At 40.1% G+C, this 19,196-nt stretch overlaps 2 protein-coding genes across 2 annotated transcripts; both read right to left on the reverse strand.

Annotated features, from left to right (window-relative positions):
• Positions 1 to 229: 229 nt before the first annotated feature.
• LOC127974538 (uncharacterized) lies at positions 230 to 11,271 on the reverse strand. The gene is made up of 9 exons (XM_052577887.1): positions 11,136 to 11,271; positions 10,844 to 10,948; positions 10,446 to 10,585; positions 9,911 to 9,995; positions 8,792 to 8,945; positions 8,502 to 8,695; positions 8,125 to 8,275; positions 7,913 to 8,040; positions 230 to 899 (listed from the first exon to the last, which is right to left on the reverse strand). The coding sequence occupies exons 1-9, from the start codon at positions 11,142 to 11,144 to the stop codon at positions 597 to 599; spliced, it is 1,269 nt and encodes a 422-aa protein (XP_052433847.1). The 5' UTR covers positions 11,145 to 11,271; the 3' UTR covers positions 230 to 596.
• A 9-nt stretch (positions 11,272 to 11,280) lies between these two features.
• LOC127974534 (uncharacterized) lies at positions 11,281 to 14,605 on the reverse strand. Its single transcript, XM_052577879.1, has 2 exons — positions 14,052 to 14,605; positions 11,281 to 13,923 (listed from the first exon to the last, which is right to left on the reverse strand). Exon 2 carries the CDS (start codon positions 13,783 to 13,785, stop codon positions 11,281 to 11,283), a length of 2,505 nt encoding a protein of 834 aa, XP_052433839.1. The 5' UTR covers positions 13,786 to 13,923; positions 14,052 to 14,605.
• Between the last annotated feature and the right edge of the window lie 4,591 nt (positions 14,606 to 19,196).

A 19,196-nucleotide genomic window follows, 5' to 3' on the forward strand; every position in this document is an offset into this window, starting at 1 on the left:
TCTTTGACCCAACTTGTTGGGTTGTTTTATTTAACTCCATTATTGATTAAAATGACTACATTGCTGGTTAAAAAACAAACCTGAAATAGGTTTATTAATAATAATAATAATAATAATAATAATAAAATCACAGAGAATCACTAAAAGAAACAGTAATAACTCAAAAGGTGAAGATTTATTAATAAAGAACATCCAAATGCAAGACATAAAAGCATATATAATTCATATAGCAAAAAAGCATGATATTTTTTCATGCTCAATGAACAATAAAACAGCATATAAAATATAAATACAACTTCCATTTTATAAATATTAAAAAAATAAATATCAATAAATTAAATTAGCTTAGATTTAAACATTTACATTATATACACAAGTATAAGACACAAGTACAATGCTTCATATATATTAGTTAGATGACTTTCCCCTTAATATAAACTCATAACTTTTTAGAGAGTATGTTTAACAAAGAGGCACACGAACAAAGTGATACAAGTAAAATGCTTTAGATATATGTATTAGTCTGACAAATTTCCTCTTAATATAAACTTGCATAACATTTTAGAAAGGGTTAGTTGTCATGGTTCCAGTACTGCTCAACATGACAAATATCCACGGAGCAGTCTTACAGAAGGAGATTCAGTTCCTGGGAGTTTGTAGACAACAGTCTGCAAAAACTCCCACACTGGTGCACACTGCTTCGGGAAATGGATGTCTAAAACATAAAAAAGTTTAAAGCACGTGTCCACAGCACCAAGGAGTGTGTTTTGATGCAGTGCCTGTTTGCCAACAACTACAAAGGCTTGATGGCATTGACTGTCATCCCCAAGACCAAGGACAAAGGGGAAGGGTTTAGTGAGCTCTGCCTCCTTCAAATATTCAACCATGTTGGTCCCAACCTGTTAAAAACAGAAAAATGTTAAAAACATACAACTCACTATACTTCACTATATCAAAATGCAGCATTATTAAACAAAATCAGTCATTAATATTTTATATATCGTGGAGTTGACTCAAATTACATTCTACATTAATTTGCATAATTAATAATTCAGTCTTTATAGGGTGCTTCTCAAATGGAAGGTTGATTCCTAGTAAGGCTGAGTCTGTCCAAGTCCAGTCCTTCTGAGGCTTCTAGGCTATAGAGTCCTGCTCAGTATTAAATGCTAGACTGCTAAATGCTAGTTAGTGCACATAGCTTCTCTATGTTATAAATGTTTTCACCCCCAATGTCAAGCAAAAAAATGTGTATTACAATTGGTGGTGGTGGTGGGGGGGGGTCTATTTCTATTAAAGCAATACAGGCAATTAAAAATGTTAGTGGTCTCCCAGTGGTAATTTACAACAGAACATGCCTTTATCAATCTTTTTTTTCTTGCGTTACATAATGACATAGTGACAAGTAGTCACACAATATCAGTCTATATTAAAACAGCTGTGATTTGGATGCAAGTAGGTACTTACAGCTGATACAGCTTTCATGTCTTTATTGAACAACCCATTAAACATGTAAATGAGCTAATCTTGTTGTTGTTGCCTGGATAGTCCACAACTTTTTATGTTTTGTAATTTTCATGAGTTTAGGATTTTGTGTTGTTAAAATATCATATTTTTTCCATTTAATACTATGCTTCAGAAGTTTGATATTTACATATTTCACAGAAGACAAAAGTAAAATGTAATCATAATTTTCAATTAGTTCACTCTCCCTTTCTTTTAATACACTGTGTTTCCTTCTTGATAATCAGTGAATGTTTTTACTCTTAGTAATGGGATGTTCAATAAAGACATAAATAATTATAATGATAAATTATAATCTTAAAAGATAGACTTCATCCAAAAATGAAAATATTTTTGTTAAAATTCCTCACTCTCACATGGTTTCAATCCCATAAGACCTTTGTTTTAGTTTTTTCGGAAGACAAATGAAAATATTCGTAATGAAATCTGAGGGGTTTCTGTTCTTCCATTGACAGTCTACTCAACTACCTTTCAACTTTCAAGTGAAAGAAATTTTTTCCACTTCCACATCAATCTCCAATGCGCATTCACAAGAGAACAACGACAAAAGCAGAGGAAGAGGGATGGCTGTATTCAAGCTTCACTAATTAATTTCTACATTGATGGTGCTTTAGGTCTTTTTTTTTAGCCAAAGTGAGCATTTTCTGGATGCCTTGAAAGTGGTAGTTGAGTAGGCTGTCAATGAAGGGACAGAAACTTCTCAGATTTCATTACATATATCTTCATTTGTGTTTCTTAGATGAACAAAGGTCTTACAGGTTTGTGGGGGGGGGGGCTATCCTTTTGTGTTTGCATAATAGGAAATATATAAATCACATGACCAATTAATGCAGGAAACCAATTAATTCCAAAGGGTTCAAATAAGAGGTCGACTGATTTATCGTTTTTTAAACACTGAATTTCAAATTTCTCTTTGCCTCATTGTTCATTCTTGAAATAAACTTGTGTCCATTTGGTGAATAAATAAACCATTTTAGACCGCTGCTCGAGTTGAACGCGACGCGTCCGGAGTGTGTGTGATACCGGGGAGTTCTCCTATGACTCAAGCGCTGCTCTTTTATTTTGATTAGATAATCACAAAGTCTTTTAGTGACTTACTGATTCAAGAATATAAGCAGTTAAAGTGTGAGAGTTTACATTGTGCTGGGATAAATGTAGGGCCCTATGTTTTCCGCAATGCAGAAAACGCAGATAGAAGACTTGCTTTATGATTAAGAAACTTTAATTTAACTATTAAAAAGGAGTGGAGTAAAATTAAAATGAAAAAAAAAAAACAGAATCCAGAAAATTTAATAACGAAATTTGGAAATAAAATGGAATTTAGGAAAAAGCCTAGAGGATACGGTGCTGGTGTCTTGGAAGGTGGGATGATCCGAGAGGTGGTGGCTTGAGACGATGGAGGAAGATGACACACACACACACGATGGGAACAGGAGCACACTGGAGATCACCGGAGAGAGGTAAGTCAGGTATATGGTTAGTCCTTAGGGTTAGCAGGTAGGTATAGACCTAGTTGCGAACGAGACCGGACAGTGACTGCGTGTGTGTGTGTGTGACTTTTGAGTGCTGGGGAGATTGCAGGTAGATGAGGAGCAGGTGAGTGTGATTAGTACTCAGGTGATGGCGTGCGCTGTGATTAGGTGGTGTTGGAGCCTGGCGTGTCTGTGACAGTACCGCCCTCCCCATGCCCGCTCCTGAGGGCCGAGGACCCCGATGTCGTGGTGGTCTTCCTCTTCCCCGTGGAGCAGGTCTGTCAGGGTGATTGGTGTGGAAGGTGTCCAGCAGGTTCGGGTCCAGGATATTGTTGCATGGGACCCATGAGCGTTCCTCTGGACCATAACCTTCCCAGTCCACTAGATATTCGAGTTGTCCACCACGGTGTCGGGAATCCAAGATCACGCGAACCTCGTAGGCAGTACCATCGTCCAGGATGAGTGGGAGGGGGGCTTTGGCTGCGGCTACGCCAGACTCTGTGGAGAGGGAGTCAGAAGGATGGTGAGGTTTGAGGAGTGATAAATGAAACGGGTGGATACGATACTCAGGAGGGAGGTGTAGCTCGTATGTGACTGGGTTGATCTGCTCTGCGATGGTGAATGGGCCAATGAATCTGGGACTCAGTTTGCGGCATGGTAGACGCAGGCGGATGTCTTGGGTTGACAGCCAGACCTTCTGTCCTGGTTGGTAGGCTGGAGCTTCGGAGCGGTGAAGGTCGGCCGTCAACCTGCGTCTACGTAGGGCCCATTGTAGCTGATGGTGGGCCGAGTCCCAGACCCTCTCGCTCTCTCGGAACCAGTAGTCGACGGATGGTATGTCTGTGGGTTCACCTGACCAGGGAAAGAGCGGGGGCTGGTAGCAGAGCACGCACTGGAATGGAGTGAGTCCGGTGGAAGGTTGGCGCAGGGAGTTCTGTGCGTACTCGGCCCACCCCAGGAACTGGTTCCAAGAGTCCTGGTGGCCGTGACAGAAGGTACGGAGGAAGCGATGAATCTCTTGGATTTTCATCTTCGTCTGCCTGTTCGACTGAGGGTGGTATCCAGATGACAGGCTGACGGCCACACCTAGGAGGGAGTGAAAGGCCTTCCAGACTCGGGAGATGAATTGGGGACCTCTGTCAGAAACTATATCCTCAGGGATGCCAAAGTACCGGAAGACGTGGTTGAACATCAGCTCCGCGGTTTCCAAGGCCGTGGGTAGTCCCTTCAGAGGAATAAGACGGTATGATTTAGAGAATCTATAAACAATTACAAGAATACATGTGCAGCCTTTCGAAGGTGGTAGGTCTGTGATGAAGTCCACCCCTAGGTGTGACCATGGATGGTTAGGAACGGGCAGAGGGAGGAGTTTGCCAGATGGTAGGTGACGGGGACTCTTCAGGATGGCGCATTCCCTACATCCTGGGACGGTTCCTCCAGGTTTTCTTCAGGAGTGTAACAACGGGATAAGGCGTCAGCCTTGACATTCTTGGATCCGGGCCGATAGGAAATTGAGAAATTAAAGTGGGTAAAGAATAGAGCCCATCGAGCCTGCCTGGGGTTAAGCCTCTTGGCCATGCACAGATATTCAAGGTTTTTGTGGTCTGTGAGTACTAGGAATGGGTGTTTGGCTCCCTCCAGCCAATGCCTCCACTCCTGAAGTGGCAACTTGATGGCTAAGAGTTTGCGGTTGCCGATGTTGTAATAAGCCTCCGCCGGGTTGAGCTTGCGGGAAAAGAAGGCACATGGATGGAAACGGCTGGGATTCCCCTGCTGCTGGGAGAGCACCACTCCTACCCCGTTGGTGGAGGCGTCGACTTCCACGATGAATGGCCTATCGGGATCAGGGTGGACCAGGAGGGGAGCTGTGGTGAAGGCCTCCTTCAGGGAATTGAACGCCTCTGTGGCGGCTGGGGTCCAGGACAGAAACTTGGGTTTATTTCGGAGGAGGCTGGTGAGAGGAGTGGTGATAGAGCTGTAGTCTTGGATGAAGCGGCGGTAGAAGTTAGCGAAACTGAGGAATCGTTGGAGTTCTTTTAGGGTAGTGGGTGTTGGCCAGTTCTGGATGGCATCCACCTTCCCCTCTTCCATCCGGATGCCACTGTTATCGATGTTGTAGCCAAGGAACTGCACTGAGGGGTGATGGAAGGAGCACTTCTCTGCTTTAAGATAGAGTTGGAACTCTCCCAGGCGTTGCAGGACCTCCGCAACGTGGCGTTGATGTTCCGCTAGGCTCCGGGAGTAGATGAGGATGTCATCGATATAGACTAGGACGACCTTGTGGAGAAACTCCCGGAGCACCTCATGAATGAAATCCTGGAATACGGAGGGGGGCGTAAACTAGACCATACGGCATAACAAGATATTCGTAGTGACCAGTAGGGGTGATAAAGGCTGTCTTCCACTCGTCCCCCTCACGTATTCGGATGAGGTTATACGCGCTGCGGAGGTCCAACCTGGTGAAGACAGTGGCACCACGGAGATGTTCCAGGACTGCTGGGACGAGAGGAAGAGGGTAGCGGAATTTCACAGTGATATTGTTGAGGGAGCGATAATCCATACATGGCCGCAAGCCTCCGTCCTTTTTCTCCACAAAGAAGCTCGAAGCAGCAGGGAAAGTAGATGGACGGATGTAGCCTTGCGCCAGCACCTCCTTGATGTAATCCTCCATTGCCTTCTCTTCCGGGATGGAGAGGGGGTAGATCCTTCCCCTTGGCACTGGCTCACCCGGAAGCAGATCTATGGCGCAGTCCCATGGCCGGTGTGGAGGCAGCTTGGAGGCCCGTTTGGGGCAGAAGACGTCACTGAAGGGGGCGTAACATGATGGGATATTCACCGATTGTCTTTCAACTGGGCTTTCAATGGAGGTGGTATAGACAGGCAGTGGTTCTGGAGAGGAGTGGATGCAACCAGAAGTCCAGACAGACAGCTTTGGAAACAGGAATCGCCCCACTTCAGGACTTCGCCGGTCCTCCACGAGATTAACGGATTATGCTGCTCCAACCATGGGCGCCCTAGAATCACGTCAGCAGTGGATTCCTCCAGAACCAGCAGATGGATCTTCTCCACATGAAGCAGCCTGATCTGGAGGGTCAGAGGGCCGACACCACGGCGAACTTGTCTCCTGCTTGGCAGTTTTCCAGTTATTGAATGGATCTGGTAGGCTGACGGCGTTGCAGTGGTAGTGAGGTGCCGGAGATGAAGTTGCCGGCTGACCCAGAATCGAGGAGTGCATGGACTGGAGGGGAAACATTAGCGGCAGTAAGTGTCACAACAGTGGTGAGTGGCTTCATCTGATACTTGGAAAGGAAAACGGCACTCAACATGGGACGAGGAGGGCGGACGGGGCATAGGGAGATGATATGCCCCTGAGATCCACAGTATAAACAGAGATTCTGGGCCAGCCGACTTTGCCGTTCAGTCATCGAGAGTCGAGTGGAATCTACTTGCATGGGTTTGTGGGCTGGTTCTGGGGAGCTGACGGTCTCTGGACGGCAGAGGGGTGAGTTGGCATGTGACTTGCCCTGGTGCTCTTCGAGGCACGACTGCATATGAGTGGCGAAGCGGATGGATAGTTGAATGAAGCGTTCAAGCCCGATGGTTTCCTCGTATGCAGCATGATGCAACCGCACTCAAGGATCCAATCCTTGACGGTAGGTGGTCAGCAAGGCTTGCTCATTCCATCCACTTGTGGCCACGAGAGTCCTGAACTTAAGAGCATATTCATTGACAGTCATTTTTCCTTGTTTTAAATTATAAAGTTTCTCACCAATGGATGAATCCCAGGCAGGTCTCCCGAAAACTTCTCGGAAGTGGTCAACAAAGCTTGAATATGACTGGATGACAGAATTGTTTTGGGTCCAAATGGAATTGGCCCATTTTAGAGCTTTACCTTGCAACTGGGAGAATAGGAAGGCTACCTTAGATCGCTCGGTGGGGTACAAGTGCGGTTGCATCTCCAGGACCAGCGAGCATTTGAGGAGAAATCCGCTGCATTCCTCCGCCGAACCAGAGAAGGGCGCCGGTTTGGCCATGGGGATGGCGTGCACGGTAGGGGAGGAAGAGGTGGTGTTGTTTCCGTAAGTGCTCGCTGGTGAAGGGGGTGATGGAATGCTGGTGAGCGTCCGACGCAACGCGTCAAAGAGGTCCTGGAAGGGGTCCGTGAGGCTCATGCTTGTGTCGCTCGGTCTGTGTCCGGTCTTCTGTTACGGTAGTCAGGGACCGGAGACTGAAAATGACAGGGAATGATGTTTATTTGACACAAGCAGAGGTGAAGGTGAGCAATGGTGAACCAATGGGTGAGGATACGGTGCTGGTGTCTTGGAAGGTGGGATGATCCGAGAAGTGGTGGCTTGAGACGATGGAGGAAGATGACACACACACACACGATGGGAACAGGAGCACACTGGAGATCACCGGAGAGAGGTAAGTCAGGTATATGGTTAGTCCTTAGAGTTAGCAGGTAGGTATAGACCTAGTTGCGAACGAGACCGGACAGTGACTGCGTGTGTGTGTGTGACTTTTGAGTGCTGGGGAGATTGCAGGTAGATGAGGAGCAGGTGAGTGTGATTAGTACTCAGGTGATGGCGCGTGCTGTGATTGGGTGGTGTTGGAGCCTGGCGTGTCTGTGACAAGTACAGTTTTTTTTTTTTAATTATCGGTTAATTTATCAGTATCAGCCAGTGTGGTCCAACCTAGCTATCGGTATCGGCAAAATCCAATATCGGTCGACCTCTAGTTTCAAATACTTTTTCTTGCCACTGTATATAGCTTTTGGAGTTTTTTTCTGATTCTAAGCAATGACAAATAAAGAATTTAATGCTGATGACAGTGACTTTATAAACACTTGATATGTTTAGCCATTTTAATTTGCTCTTAGTATGGTTTGCACGTGATGTGTCCAATACAAAATTACTTACATGCTTGAATTCAATGAAAGACTTGATATTTTCTTCCAAGCTTGGTTTGAACATTTTCATCCCTTTTTTGTAGACAGGGGTGGGCAGTATTACAGGAAGCAGCCTGAGTGCAACGTCACTTTGGACTTCTGTGCAGATTAATATTTTGTATTAATTATTTTGTCATCATTATTCTAATGAATAACTATCAGTTCTTGCATTCACAACTATACCTGGAGACAAACTGTCTAAATTCTGGAGAAGCTCCTGCGCCTTTTTCTCCTGGCTGGCAAAGCAAAGGATTTTGTCTTTGAAACTCATTTTCCAAGTTTGGAAAAGTCTCTCTGCATGGTCGGGGAATAATACAGAGAAGTCTTGTGAAATCTGAAAATGAGAAATCAACAGGGCATTAACTTATTTAAAAAAATTAAAAGGCAATGCTCTGTCTTCAGCCTTCCAGTGTTCCAGAGCAGTACAGGTAAACTAATATCCCTATTTAAAAATATATCCCTACAAGAAACATGTTTATTTTTTTGCCACATCGCCCATCCTGATGACCATCAAAAGGAATTCAGACTTTCTGGAAAAAGATGCACAGATTTGGACCTACCATGCCTGGCGTATCAAGGAGTCGAGGGAATTCACAAGTTATTTCCTCGATAGATTTTGTCCCGTTAGCTCTTATCCACTGAGCCCTGTGGATGGCTGTTTCTTTCATGTAATCTGCAACTTGGTTAGCTGGCCACATATTATTTTTAAGCCATTCTGCAAGTTGTACTGCTCTGTCAGGTGAAATACTTGGCTCTACAAATAAATATAATTTTAACAACAAAATTAAGGATATTTGCCAAAATAATAAATACTTGCTTTTAGTAAAAGATAGCAAATTTAAATTTTTACCTGGTATAACCAAGGTGCTGCTTATGGCTTGAGAATCCTCTTTCTCACGGCTTGTGCAGTTTTCACGACGGGTTCTCTTCCTGACATTTCGCAAGCGTTCCTCCAGAAATCCAGTAGCTGGACGATGGCTTCGTCCAGGGCTGAACCATGCTTCCTTAAAACATAAAAGTAGTTTTTATTCTCATTTATTTGGTTCCACAGTTATTGCTGATTTTTATTTTATTTAAACTGTTTTTTTCTTCTTTATTATTTTACATGATTGTTTATGCCATCCTTTTCTCCAAACATTCTTATTTGTTTAGATAATAAACGTTCTGCTTTTCATAATTATTTGTTCTTCATTCATTACTGATTTTTTGTTTTGTATCTATACCTATTTAAACTTTGTGTTATTTGAGGTACTATAAAAGTTATTTGTTCTTTTATATTAGGCATATAGCATGGAGTATTTTTATTCGTTTTGTTAATAAAAGTTCTACGTTCTACGTTGTATTTTGTTGTTGCTTAAATTGAATCAAAGCAGTTGATGCCGAATAGCCGCTAAAAGTGAAAGTAAAATGTGCACGGTGCTTTTACAAGCCATTTAAGCAAAGGAAAGTGAGGGAAAGAGGAAAAACTCAAACTAAGATTCATATGACCCCCCACCACGGTGATATCAGTATTACTGGTGTTGTCAAGTGTCGATTAACCAGTGGAAAAATTTCCTCACCGTCACAACCCTAGTTTGTATCCTGTAGGAACGTGACCAGAACTAAATACTTTATTTGGAAAGGCACAGATAATGAAAAACACATTCTATGGAACCCCTAAAGTAACATGGTGATGGAAAAAATATGAGATAGGAGGATAAATATTTTTTCAATGTTTTTGCATTTGCTCACAAATGTTTTATAAATGAAAGCAAAAGCATTAAAATATATTCTGTTCTCATCTCATTTTTTCCATCACCAAGTTCTTTTAGTTGCTCCATAGAATGCGCTACTCATTTTCTTCACTTTCCAAGGTTTTCAGCTTCAAGCAAATCCATAGTATCCTGTGAATGTAACAAGACCATAGACCATTTTTTTCCTTTTAAAAAGAAAAGCTTTAGAAATGTGGCAATAAGAAAGTTGTACTCACATAGCCTTTACCCTGGGAGTCCTTAAGACAGGGATATTGCTCAACCAGAGAAACAGCCAAACACATCTTTTGCTCAGAGGATGGGCTAGAAATAATAATAATAATAATAATAATAATAATAATAATAATAATAATAATAAAAAGAATTCAGGAGAAAGTCACACATCAATTCAATACAGACATGAAAGAATTTCCAGCATTAGACAGACATAGGACTCATACACAATGTTTACATTTGGTTGTAATTTACCTTCAAGTGCTTGGTACTGTTATGTACAGACACAGTTCAGTAATTTACAGGAGCAACAACCACATTCTACAACAGGACTGACTCCAGAAAATAGCAGGAAGCGACAACTGCATTTACAGAAATTCTAATTTTAAATGTAGTTGTCACTCCTGCAACTTTACAGTGTGTACTTGGCCATAATCCACTATGGGAGCTCATGCAACAATTTGGCCTAAATTCACTTCCTTTTGCAAAAATGTATATGCAATAAAATATACTTTTTATCATGGACAAATGCATACATACTTTTCTCCAAAGCGATTCATAAGGTGTGAAACTAGTATCCTGACCATGCATCTTCGCTGATTTAAGGATAAAGTGTTCTTCTCAAGACTGGCCAATACGTCCTTGCCTTCGACACTGCTCATTAGGACCTCAGAAATATTCTGTTGTAAAAGACAAAGCAGCAAACTATTCAAGCCGCAGATCCTAAAAATTTGACTAAATGTTGCTGAAATATCCCTTTAACACTAGTGAAAATCTCTTTTACAAAGTTTCACATTTGACAGTTGATTTGTTTTTACTCATATATAAATTAGTAAAGCCACTGTTAATTTTAGTAAATGTGACAAAACTGTGTTGCACCTGAATGTGTATGATTTTATGTAAATTAATTTGAAGTACAGAAAGACAACAACACATACAAATGTTGGCACTTCCTCCACTGACATCTGAATTTCTGCTTCACATTGTTGGTCCACAGGAGGTTTGGAAGCTGATCCACTTTGGATCTGTTCTGGTTGTGGCTCCTATAAAAGTACATGGAAAAAGGGTTACCTACATGGACATGGTTTCATTTCTTGTAACAAATATAAAGCTACAAATTATGACATGCATTTTTTATATTGACGTTTATTCTACACACAACAGTGCTTCAATGCTAGCTTAAATTAACTAAAATAGTGTAGTGTTATAATATATTCTACATATACTTACGCAAAACATTGTAAAACACAAATACGGTGAATTAAAGATAGCTTTCTAGGGGAAAAAATGGTTGCATCTCCAAAAAGTCTGTACAGGTGTGTAAACGGTCCAAAAAAAAATTGTCCTTGGAATTTCAAGTTGAAAAAGGGGACATTTAAAACAGCCGGTAGCGCATGGACACATAGTGGTTGCTGTCCCCTTCCTTGTATGACCTCACTACATGGAGAGGATGGTAATCATCAATGGAGTCAACATCAATAGAGTCAATGACAGTAGTGGGAATTACGCAGCATGCAAAATAGTGTCTTTCAAATCCTACTGTGTCCCATTTCCTAACAATGAAATTGATGACAGACTCAAAAACCACAATCTTCTGAATTGTTCCGAACTGAGGTTCACCATCTGGAGAATGAGACACAAGGAGGGTCATTCCTGGACGATATTCTGTCCCTTTCCACTTCACCCAAGAGGGTATATACACTTCAGTCAATGATGGAGTATGTTCAAATCTGTGGCAGACTTGATCAAATCCCTCAATGGAAGCAAGTGGAGTAGTGCAACCAGGACCAAGTTCTTTGTGATGTGCAAATAGGTGATCAGACAAAAGACTGTAACACAAAAACATTTGATGCCTGAAGGCCATTGTTTTGCAAATGTTTCTGAAGTTACATGTGACATGGGCAAGCCTTTTAAAAAAACCATGCTTGGCCTCAAAGCGCATGGACCAGTAGTGCATCAGAGGGCCCAGTCTCCTTATGGCACCTGGATAATGCAGCATGAAATGATGTTTTGGCTTTAGATGTCTATCAGGGAAGAGTTCCAGGAAAAGGCTGTGATGCTCATGAAGAAGATGTCTGAGAAATAATACTGCATCTTCTGTTAAGGATGGAGAAAAAATATATTCCATACAGGTCAACAAAAGCAGCAAGAGCTCCCAGTATTTGTTTCCCTCTGGAATTAGATCTCCTATCATCAAAGGAAGAAGCCTTAACAGGCACCACATTTGTGCTGCTGTCTGCTTCATCGAACTGTCTGGTGTTTTTATTTCTTGAGGTCGGATTGTGGATGGCTTGTTGGAAGACTCACAGAAGCCATAATCGTAGCTTGTGATTCGGTAATTAACCTGGTCTAAGGTTATTACCTTCTGAGAGATGAGAGAGCCTAATACCAATTTAACTTCATATGCACCTACTCCTTCAAGGATATCATGCATAATATCTGGTGCTACATTTTCTGTCACATGGAAGTATTTCAAGTTGTTCAAAACGCTCTGTCTTTTTAAGCCAGTTTCTGTTGGATTACTTTGCACCAGATCTGAAAGATGGCCATCCTTATCCCTAAGCAGTGACGGATCTTCCATTGTTTGTGTTCTCATGACAAGTTTCTTCACGTGGCACCATCGACAAACACTATTTCCAGAGAAGCTCTCTGTATAGCCAAGGATTGAATTTAGCCCCAAATTATCCCCACAAATTTGGGCAACCCAAACCTTCAATGTGCCTTTGAAGTGAGCCGTGTCTACTTCCACACCATTTGTTTCCAAATCATTGATATCATCAACAACTGACTTCAGGACAGCATCTATACCATACGTTTTGGCATCATCTGCCTTATACACTGCCAAAAGAAAGTGAGAATCAAGACTTGAAAGGCACTCTGGGGGAAGACATTTAAGAGTGAAATAGATGAATCCCAATTTGTGGATTGAGGTCTTAGAGCCTAGTGGATTAACCATTTCACAGTCATCATTATACAACAGAAGAGGAACAGAGGGCTCAGTGAGGAAGATAGAACTTGTTTTGAACACAGTGGTGTCATCCAGATTGTTTGAGTCACTTAGCTTTCTTTTCCACTCCATTATCTTCTCCATTGTCCCTGGACTCTCAAGAATGAGTTTCAGTAGTGGACGTAAGGGAATCCTTTGAAAAGTATCCTGCACTGCCACCTGTTTTACAGTGCCTGTCTGTGAGTCCCTCTGCTGGGTGTATGAGACACCAGGGAGAGGCTCCTCCACTGGCTGAACTAGGTACCCAGCTTGAACAAAGTATTTCATCTGCTTGTGTTCAGTATCCAAGCATTGAAAAGGTTGTGCTGCATTTGCAAATTGCTGATTCAGCTGTTGACCTTCAGGAGTCTCACTTTGGCCAATCCTTTGTAAGAATGACATTGTCTGTCTTTGTAAAGCACCAACAATATCAAAGACCAAACTAGATGTTTGCTGAACTACAAAGTTGACAGTAGATAGGGTCATAGATGATTTTGCCCTCAATTTCGATAAAAACAAGGCCACTCGATCTGTGATAGTGTTCTGCTCTAACTCATCCCATTCCATGTCATCAGCAGCATTATCTTCAGCAGCATTATCTTCCTCCTCAAAAGGCTCACTCTGAGAAGCCAGAGGTCTGCTGTCAGACCTCAATGTCATTGTCTGAGTCAAGTGTGTTGACTGGCTGGATACTTCTGCCTCAGACTCTACACGGTGCTGTAGCAGATGCCTCTTAAATGATCTGCTGTAATTAAATGTCCTATGACACCCGGCTTGGCCACACTCAAAATAACTTGATGAACTATATACATTATGCATTCTTCTTAGATGCGAAAACAAAAAACGAACATTGGCCCCAACAGTCTTTTTGCACTTAAAGCAGATATATCCCATTCTAAATGAGCATTTCTTCACTCACAAGCAGCTCTCTCAGGTGCTTTTTAAATTTCAATCGCAGGCCTATTTTTGGTATCATAGCTTCTAGCGATTTTTCATCAAGTAGCAGGAGGGTTTCTTCATCAATTTGTTCATCTGTAAAGAGAAAGAGAAGAAAAAAGACAAGAAGAGAAGAACGTAAGAAAACTGTCTTACTCAGAACACACTAGGTTATAATGAACATATAGAGAGGTGCATTTTAATTTTACCTAAATAAAGTTTACCTTTAAAGCTTGGTATCAGGACTTCCAAGTTCCATTCTTTCAGCTTCTCCTGTACAAAATTATCCATTATTCTGCACCCTGTCAGTGGGAGTATGAGCAAAGAAGAGGCAGTGTCTGTGAATTTTAAGAAGGCATCACATTTAAAAACATTAAAAGCATTCAAAATTAGACACAATGGTCTTTATATCAAAAAGATAAGCACATGAGAAATTCTAATACACTTAACTTTTGAGCATATAAGCATATACAAAAAAGACAGCTTTGTACAAGGGCAGGGGTGGTCAACATCAGTTCTGGGGAGCCACAGTTCTGCTCAGTAGTGCCCCAGCCTTGATAAAAAAGGCCACCTGCCTGTGGCTTTCTAGTAACCCTTAGACCTTGATTAACTTCTTCAAGTGTGTTTGATTAGGGATGGAGCTGAACTCTGCAGAACTGTGGGTCTCTGCTTTATATATCTGCTTTAAGACATTAAACAAGTCACGATTGCAAACGTTACTTCTCTCTGTTTGTGGATATGACCAGTGCTGTAAGTATATAAGCTACTTCCCAGTCCAACAGGTGTAAAGTAACGTTAGTCAGATTATAAACACTTATTGTACGCACCCTAGTGTTTCAAGACAGGACAAAAACACGGTTTGGAAGATGGACTCATGATGTACTTAAGTTACTAATTTTGAACAAAATTCGATAGTTTATGGACACATGAGGCGATCGAGTGTCGCGTCGCATATAACGTTATAACTTAACATTAAATGTTTGCTTTATGACGCGACACTCGCGTCATGTATCTCAATATCTACCTTAAACCAACTAAATAGCTCATATACTTTAAGTCAGTGGTTCCCAACCTTTTTCCTTGGGGCCCCCCCATGTACATATTTAACAATCCGGGACCCCCCCCCTCCCCCATATATATATATATATATATATATATATAAAATGTATATTAGTGCTGGGAAAAAAATGTATCGCATCAAAAATAAAAATGTTTGTGTTTGCATATTATATATGTGTGTACTGTGTATAATTATTTTGTATATATAAATACACATATATGCATGTATATATTTAATATTTTTATTTATTTATATATAAATTATTTATATATAATATAAATTATGTATTAGGCTACTGTATATACATTATATACATGCAAAAAAAATAATTAATACATGCATATGCGTGTATTTATATACAAAATAATTATACACAGTTCACACACATATATTATGCAAACAAAAACTTTTATTTTGAATGCAATTAATTTTTTTCCCAGCACTAATATATATATTTATATTTATATTTATATTTATATATAAGGGGTTTAACGGTTCACAAAATTTACGGTTCAGTTCGATATTAAAAATAACATAATAAAGTGTAATATTTTTTACTTTGAGTAATTCTGGAGCTATAATTTATTCTTCTTATGAGCATATAAAACAAAACAGCTTCTTGGAAAAAATGAAATATTGTAGTAGTTATAAACCAAGGTTTATTTTATTTCAGATTAACATTTGAGGGCAGCAATTGTATTCATAATGTCAAAATAAAACCGACGTAATGTTACTTGAAGGCATTATAGCCTACTTTCATGGTTGCAGTTAGTGTTACTACAGTAAATACATGGTGAATGTTGCAGATCTGGACACTGGATAGTTCATTCACGGCACAATGTTTCTTCCTGGTTTCCACGTGCTGTTTGATCCGTTAATAACAGAGAAATGTGAATGTTTCTCTCTAGATCTTGCAGCGATGTTATTACTTCTGTGGCAAATTCAAATGCTTTCTGTACTGGATCTCTTATTAGCGCTGTGTAGTAACAGCATCGCATGATCACGATCGGCTCGCGCTGCACTGGCCCAAACTGATAAACGGTCCATCAACCACACAATAACGAGCAGTTTCGTTCCGCTTTCATTATGTTTGCCATTTGATGTTGGGCACTGTTGTGGTCGCGCCGACGTATCTTACATTATGAGCGCGCTTGCCACGCGCAACGCGCCTATATTTAAAATAACGAAATTGTAATTGATATCGGCATTGTTAGCATATGATTTTTTTTAAAACTTTGAAAAAATATCTTTATATAAAATTATTAGTAGAACATTTTATGCTCCCGCGCCCCCCCTGTGAACTCTGGCGCCCCCCTGAGGGGGCGCGGACCCCAGGTTGGGAACCAATGGTGTAAGTAACGTATTTCAGAGGAAATGTTTACCAAAGGAGACGTTCGATTTATTCAAAAAGCATGAAAAAGCTGTAACATAACAGACTAGCCTACAAAGCTTACGAAGCAAGGAGTTACTTTTTAAAACTGTTAATGTCAAGCGAACCGCCTTATTTTGCATATTCTGTTATTTTATAGTTGTATAGATAAAAATAACACACACACATACCCTTTTTTCTCCGAATAACAGCTGTCCTCGCTGAAAAACGATGGCTCTCGACTCCTGAGGTGATTCAAAATGCCCGCGGCGCGAAGGTAGAGTTGAGGCGTCGAGGAGGGGGAGGGGTTCACTGTGTCAACTGTCACTAAAATTGACCCAACTGGTAACCCAGCGGCTGGGTTACACTAAAAACTACCCAACACTGAGAAAATAACCCAATAAAATGACCCAACAGACTTAACCCAGCGGTTGGGTAGAAAAAATAACCCAACATTTTTTAGAGTGTAGAATCAAGCTAATACATTTTATTGATCCTTAGTCTATTAATATATGTATATGATTTATTTTTCCTTTTTTTCTCAATTCAAATTGTTTCTAATTAGCTTATTTAAAATAAAGAACTTTTTTTTTTAAATTTGAATACAATATAATTTTTAAGTAGAAAAAAAATGAAAGAAAATAACAGTAGGGAAAATAAAATCAAAATAAGTCAAATTTTCCTGCTCAAATAGCAGTCTCAGTACAAGGTTTTAATAAATCTCAAGTTCAAATGCTGCTTGCAGGATATCCTTCTTCCGCAAATGCAGTTCTGATCAACACAGTTCAGTCAAAAAGGGGAGAAAAAAAAACTTACACAATCCTACCACTCGGTCCTTATATGGGCATGGCTTGCCAGTTCCTGCTTGCAAACGTTTTTTCCTGATCTGAACCAGGGACAATACACATATAAAATCTTCTTCAGGAATCGTCCAGTGTCCAGGAATGTGCAGCATCAAACTCAGAAAATAATGGAAAAAAAAGGGGGAAAAGAGAAAAGAAAGAAAAGGCTGAACCTTGCAAAAGACAAGGCCAAAAATACAATTACACATTCCTTTCAACAATATACATCATTACAGCAGTTATTCTGCATATGAACAACATTTATAAATTTTTTTCCCTTAATTCTCATCTAACTTTAACACATCTAGTTTATATATATGCGCGAAAAGCTATTTTCCAAATTATGCACTTAGGCCTCATCTGCCTGTATTACATGTGCGTCAGACAATCAACCATCAAATCACAGCTTAAATACACGATGAAAACCATTAAAATAACTTAACATCTTGGAGTGACTTTTAACTCTGAAGCATTAGTTAATAAGACATTCATGCAATGTTCTTCCCATTTTATAACAAAATATTAACTATTATGCATCTTTACATACAACTACATGTAACAAGCATTTTACAAAAAAAAAAAAAACAGTAGCAAAGAATTTAATGAATACACTTACCAAGAGAACTCAATTTCTCAATTATGAAAGGCAAAGAAACTCCCAACTTTGGGTCAGTATTCTCTCCGTAGTATTCGTTTAATCAATCACACATTCACCCCTAATCGTTGACTGATGAAACTCAATCCACACTTTCATTTAAAGGTCTATTTGTTGTTTCACTGATAAAACTGTTATTTTGTTAACTCAAATTGTATTTTCTCTCGTTTTTTTTTTTTTTTAGGATTGCACCAGCAGCTTCTCTATTTCAAACCAGCCGCTTCTCTATCTTTGAAAAAAAGTGTTGCATCATCCTCGTCCTGGCTCTACCTATAAGGCGGGGCTATTGTGCCCTTTGTTCTTGCTGTCAAGCCTCGGTTCCTGTACCTTGATCCTTGGATGTCCTTGATGACCCAGATTGCCCATTGTGGTATTGTTTGTAGTGTGTAATTGAGTCTGTTATATGTGAACTGTTGCATTCAGCGACTGCTCTTTTTATCTCCCTGTTTATGTAATAAAAACCCTTTTTTATGGTAATAAAAATGTTTGTATATCTGTGTCCCCTGCCAATTAATCGTAAGATGACCTGTGTTGCCAAAAAAGAAGATAATTTTATTTAATAAATGTCCTTGAGGTAGACCCAAGGTGGCGTAGTCGTGCTAAATTTAAGATCATTTACCGCTCTTCCACATTTAGGTCACGTCCCAAAACCATTCAAGCTGGCAATTATTAAGAAACCACAACTAGATCCCAGTGAACTGGCAAATTACAAACCCATTTCAAATATTCTGTTCAAACTATTTTAGAAAAGGTTGTGTCTGCTCAATTTTGCTTCTTTCTGAAAAAAAAAAAAAAAAAAAAAAATTATATCTATAAAGTATTTCAGTCAGGTTTCAGGCCCCACCATATCAAATAAACTGCACTTGTTGAGATTACAAATTACTTGCTTCTTGCATCAGAACAAGGCTGGATTTCATTGTTAGTTTTGCTTGATCTTATTGCTGTTCAAAACCATAGATAATGACATACTCATAGATCAATTAGAAAACTATACAGTTGTTCAAGGGCAGACTTCAAGATGGTTTAGATCCTACCTAAATCCTGATGGTTTAGATCCTACTGTCTGATCACTACCACTTTGTTTATTTAAATGGGGAGTCATCTCAGTTATCACCAGTAAAATATGGAGTGTCACAAGAATCTGTCCTTGGTCCTCTGCTATTTTCAATATTCATGTTGCCACTTGGCAATGTTATTAGAAAATACAGGATTCGTTTCAACTGTTATGCTGATGATACTCAACTATATATATCAACAAGACCAGATTAAACTTCTAAGTTATCTAAGCTAAAAGAGTGTGTTAAAATGTAAAAGATTTATAAGGATGTGATGACCATTATTATTTTCCTATTCAATTCAGATAAGACAGAGATATTACTTATTGGACCCAAAAAATAAATAAAAAGAAAACAGCACAAAGAATCTCTTGGATCACAATTAGCA

The sequence above is a fragment of the Carassius gibelio genome, chromosome B16 (assembly GCF_023724105.1).
Source record: "Carassius gibelio isolate Cgi1373 ecotype wild population from Czech Republic chromosome B16, carGib1.2-hapl.c, whole genome shotgun sequence".
NCBI classification, from domain to species: Eukaryota; Metazoa; Chordata; class Actinopteri; order Cypriniformes; family Cyprinidae; genus Carassius; species Carassius gibelio.

What these genes read in the sequence shown, in the direction of transcription:
- LOC127974538 (XM_052577887.1), bottom strand. An exon ending in ATGAATCGCTTTGGAGAAAA is followed by an intron (nt 9,996 to 10,445) that starts GTATGTATGCAT and finishes TATTATTTCTAG; the next exon opens with CCCATCCTCTGAGCAAAAGA. An exon ending in TCCTTGATACGCCAGGCATG is followed by an intron (nt 8,276 to 8,501) that starts GTAGGTCCAAAT and finishes TCTCATTTTCAG; the next exon opens with ATTTCACAAGACTTCTCTGT.
- LOC127974534 (XM_052577879.1), bottom strand. Translation starts at nt 13,785, where the DNA reads ATGGGATATATCTGCTTTAAGTGCAAAAAGACTGTTGGGGCCAATGTT.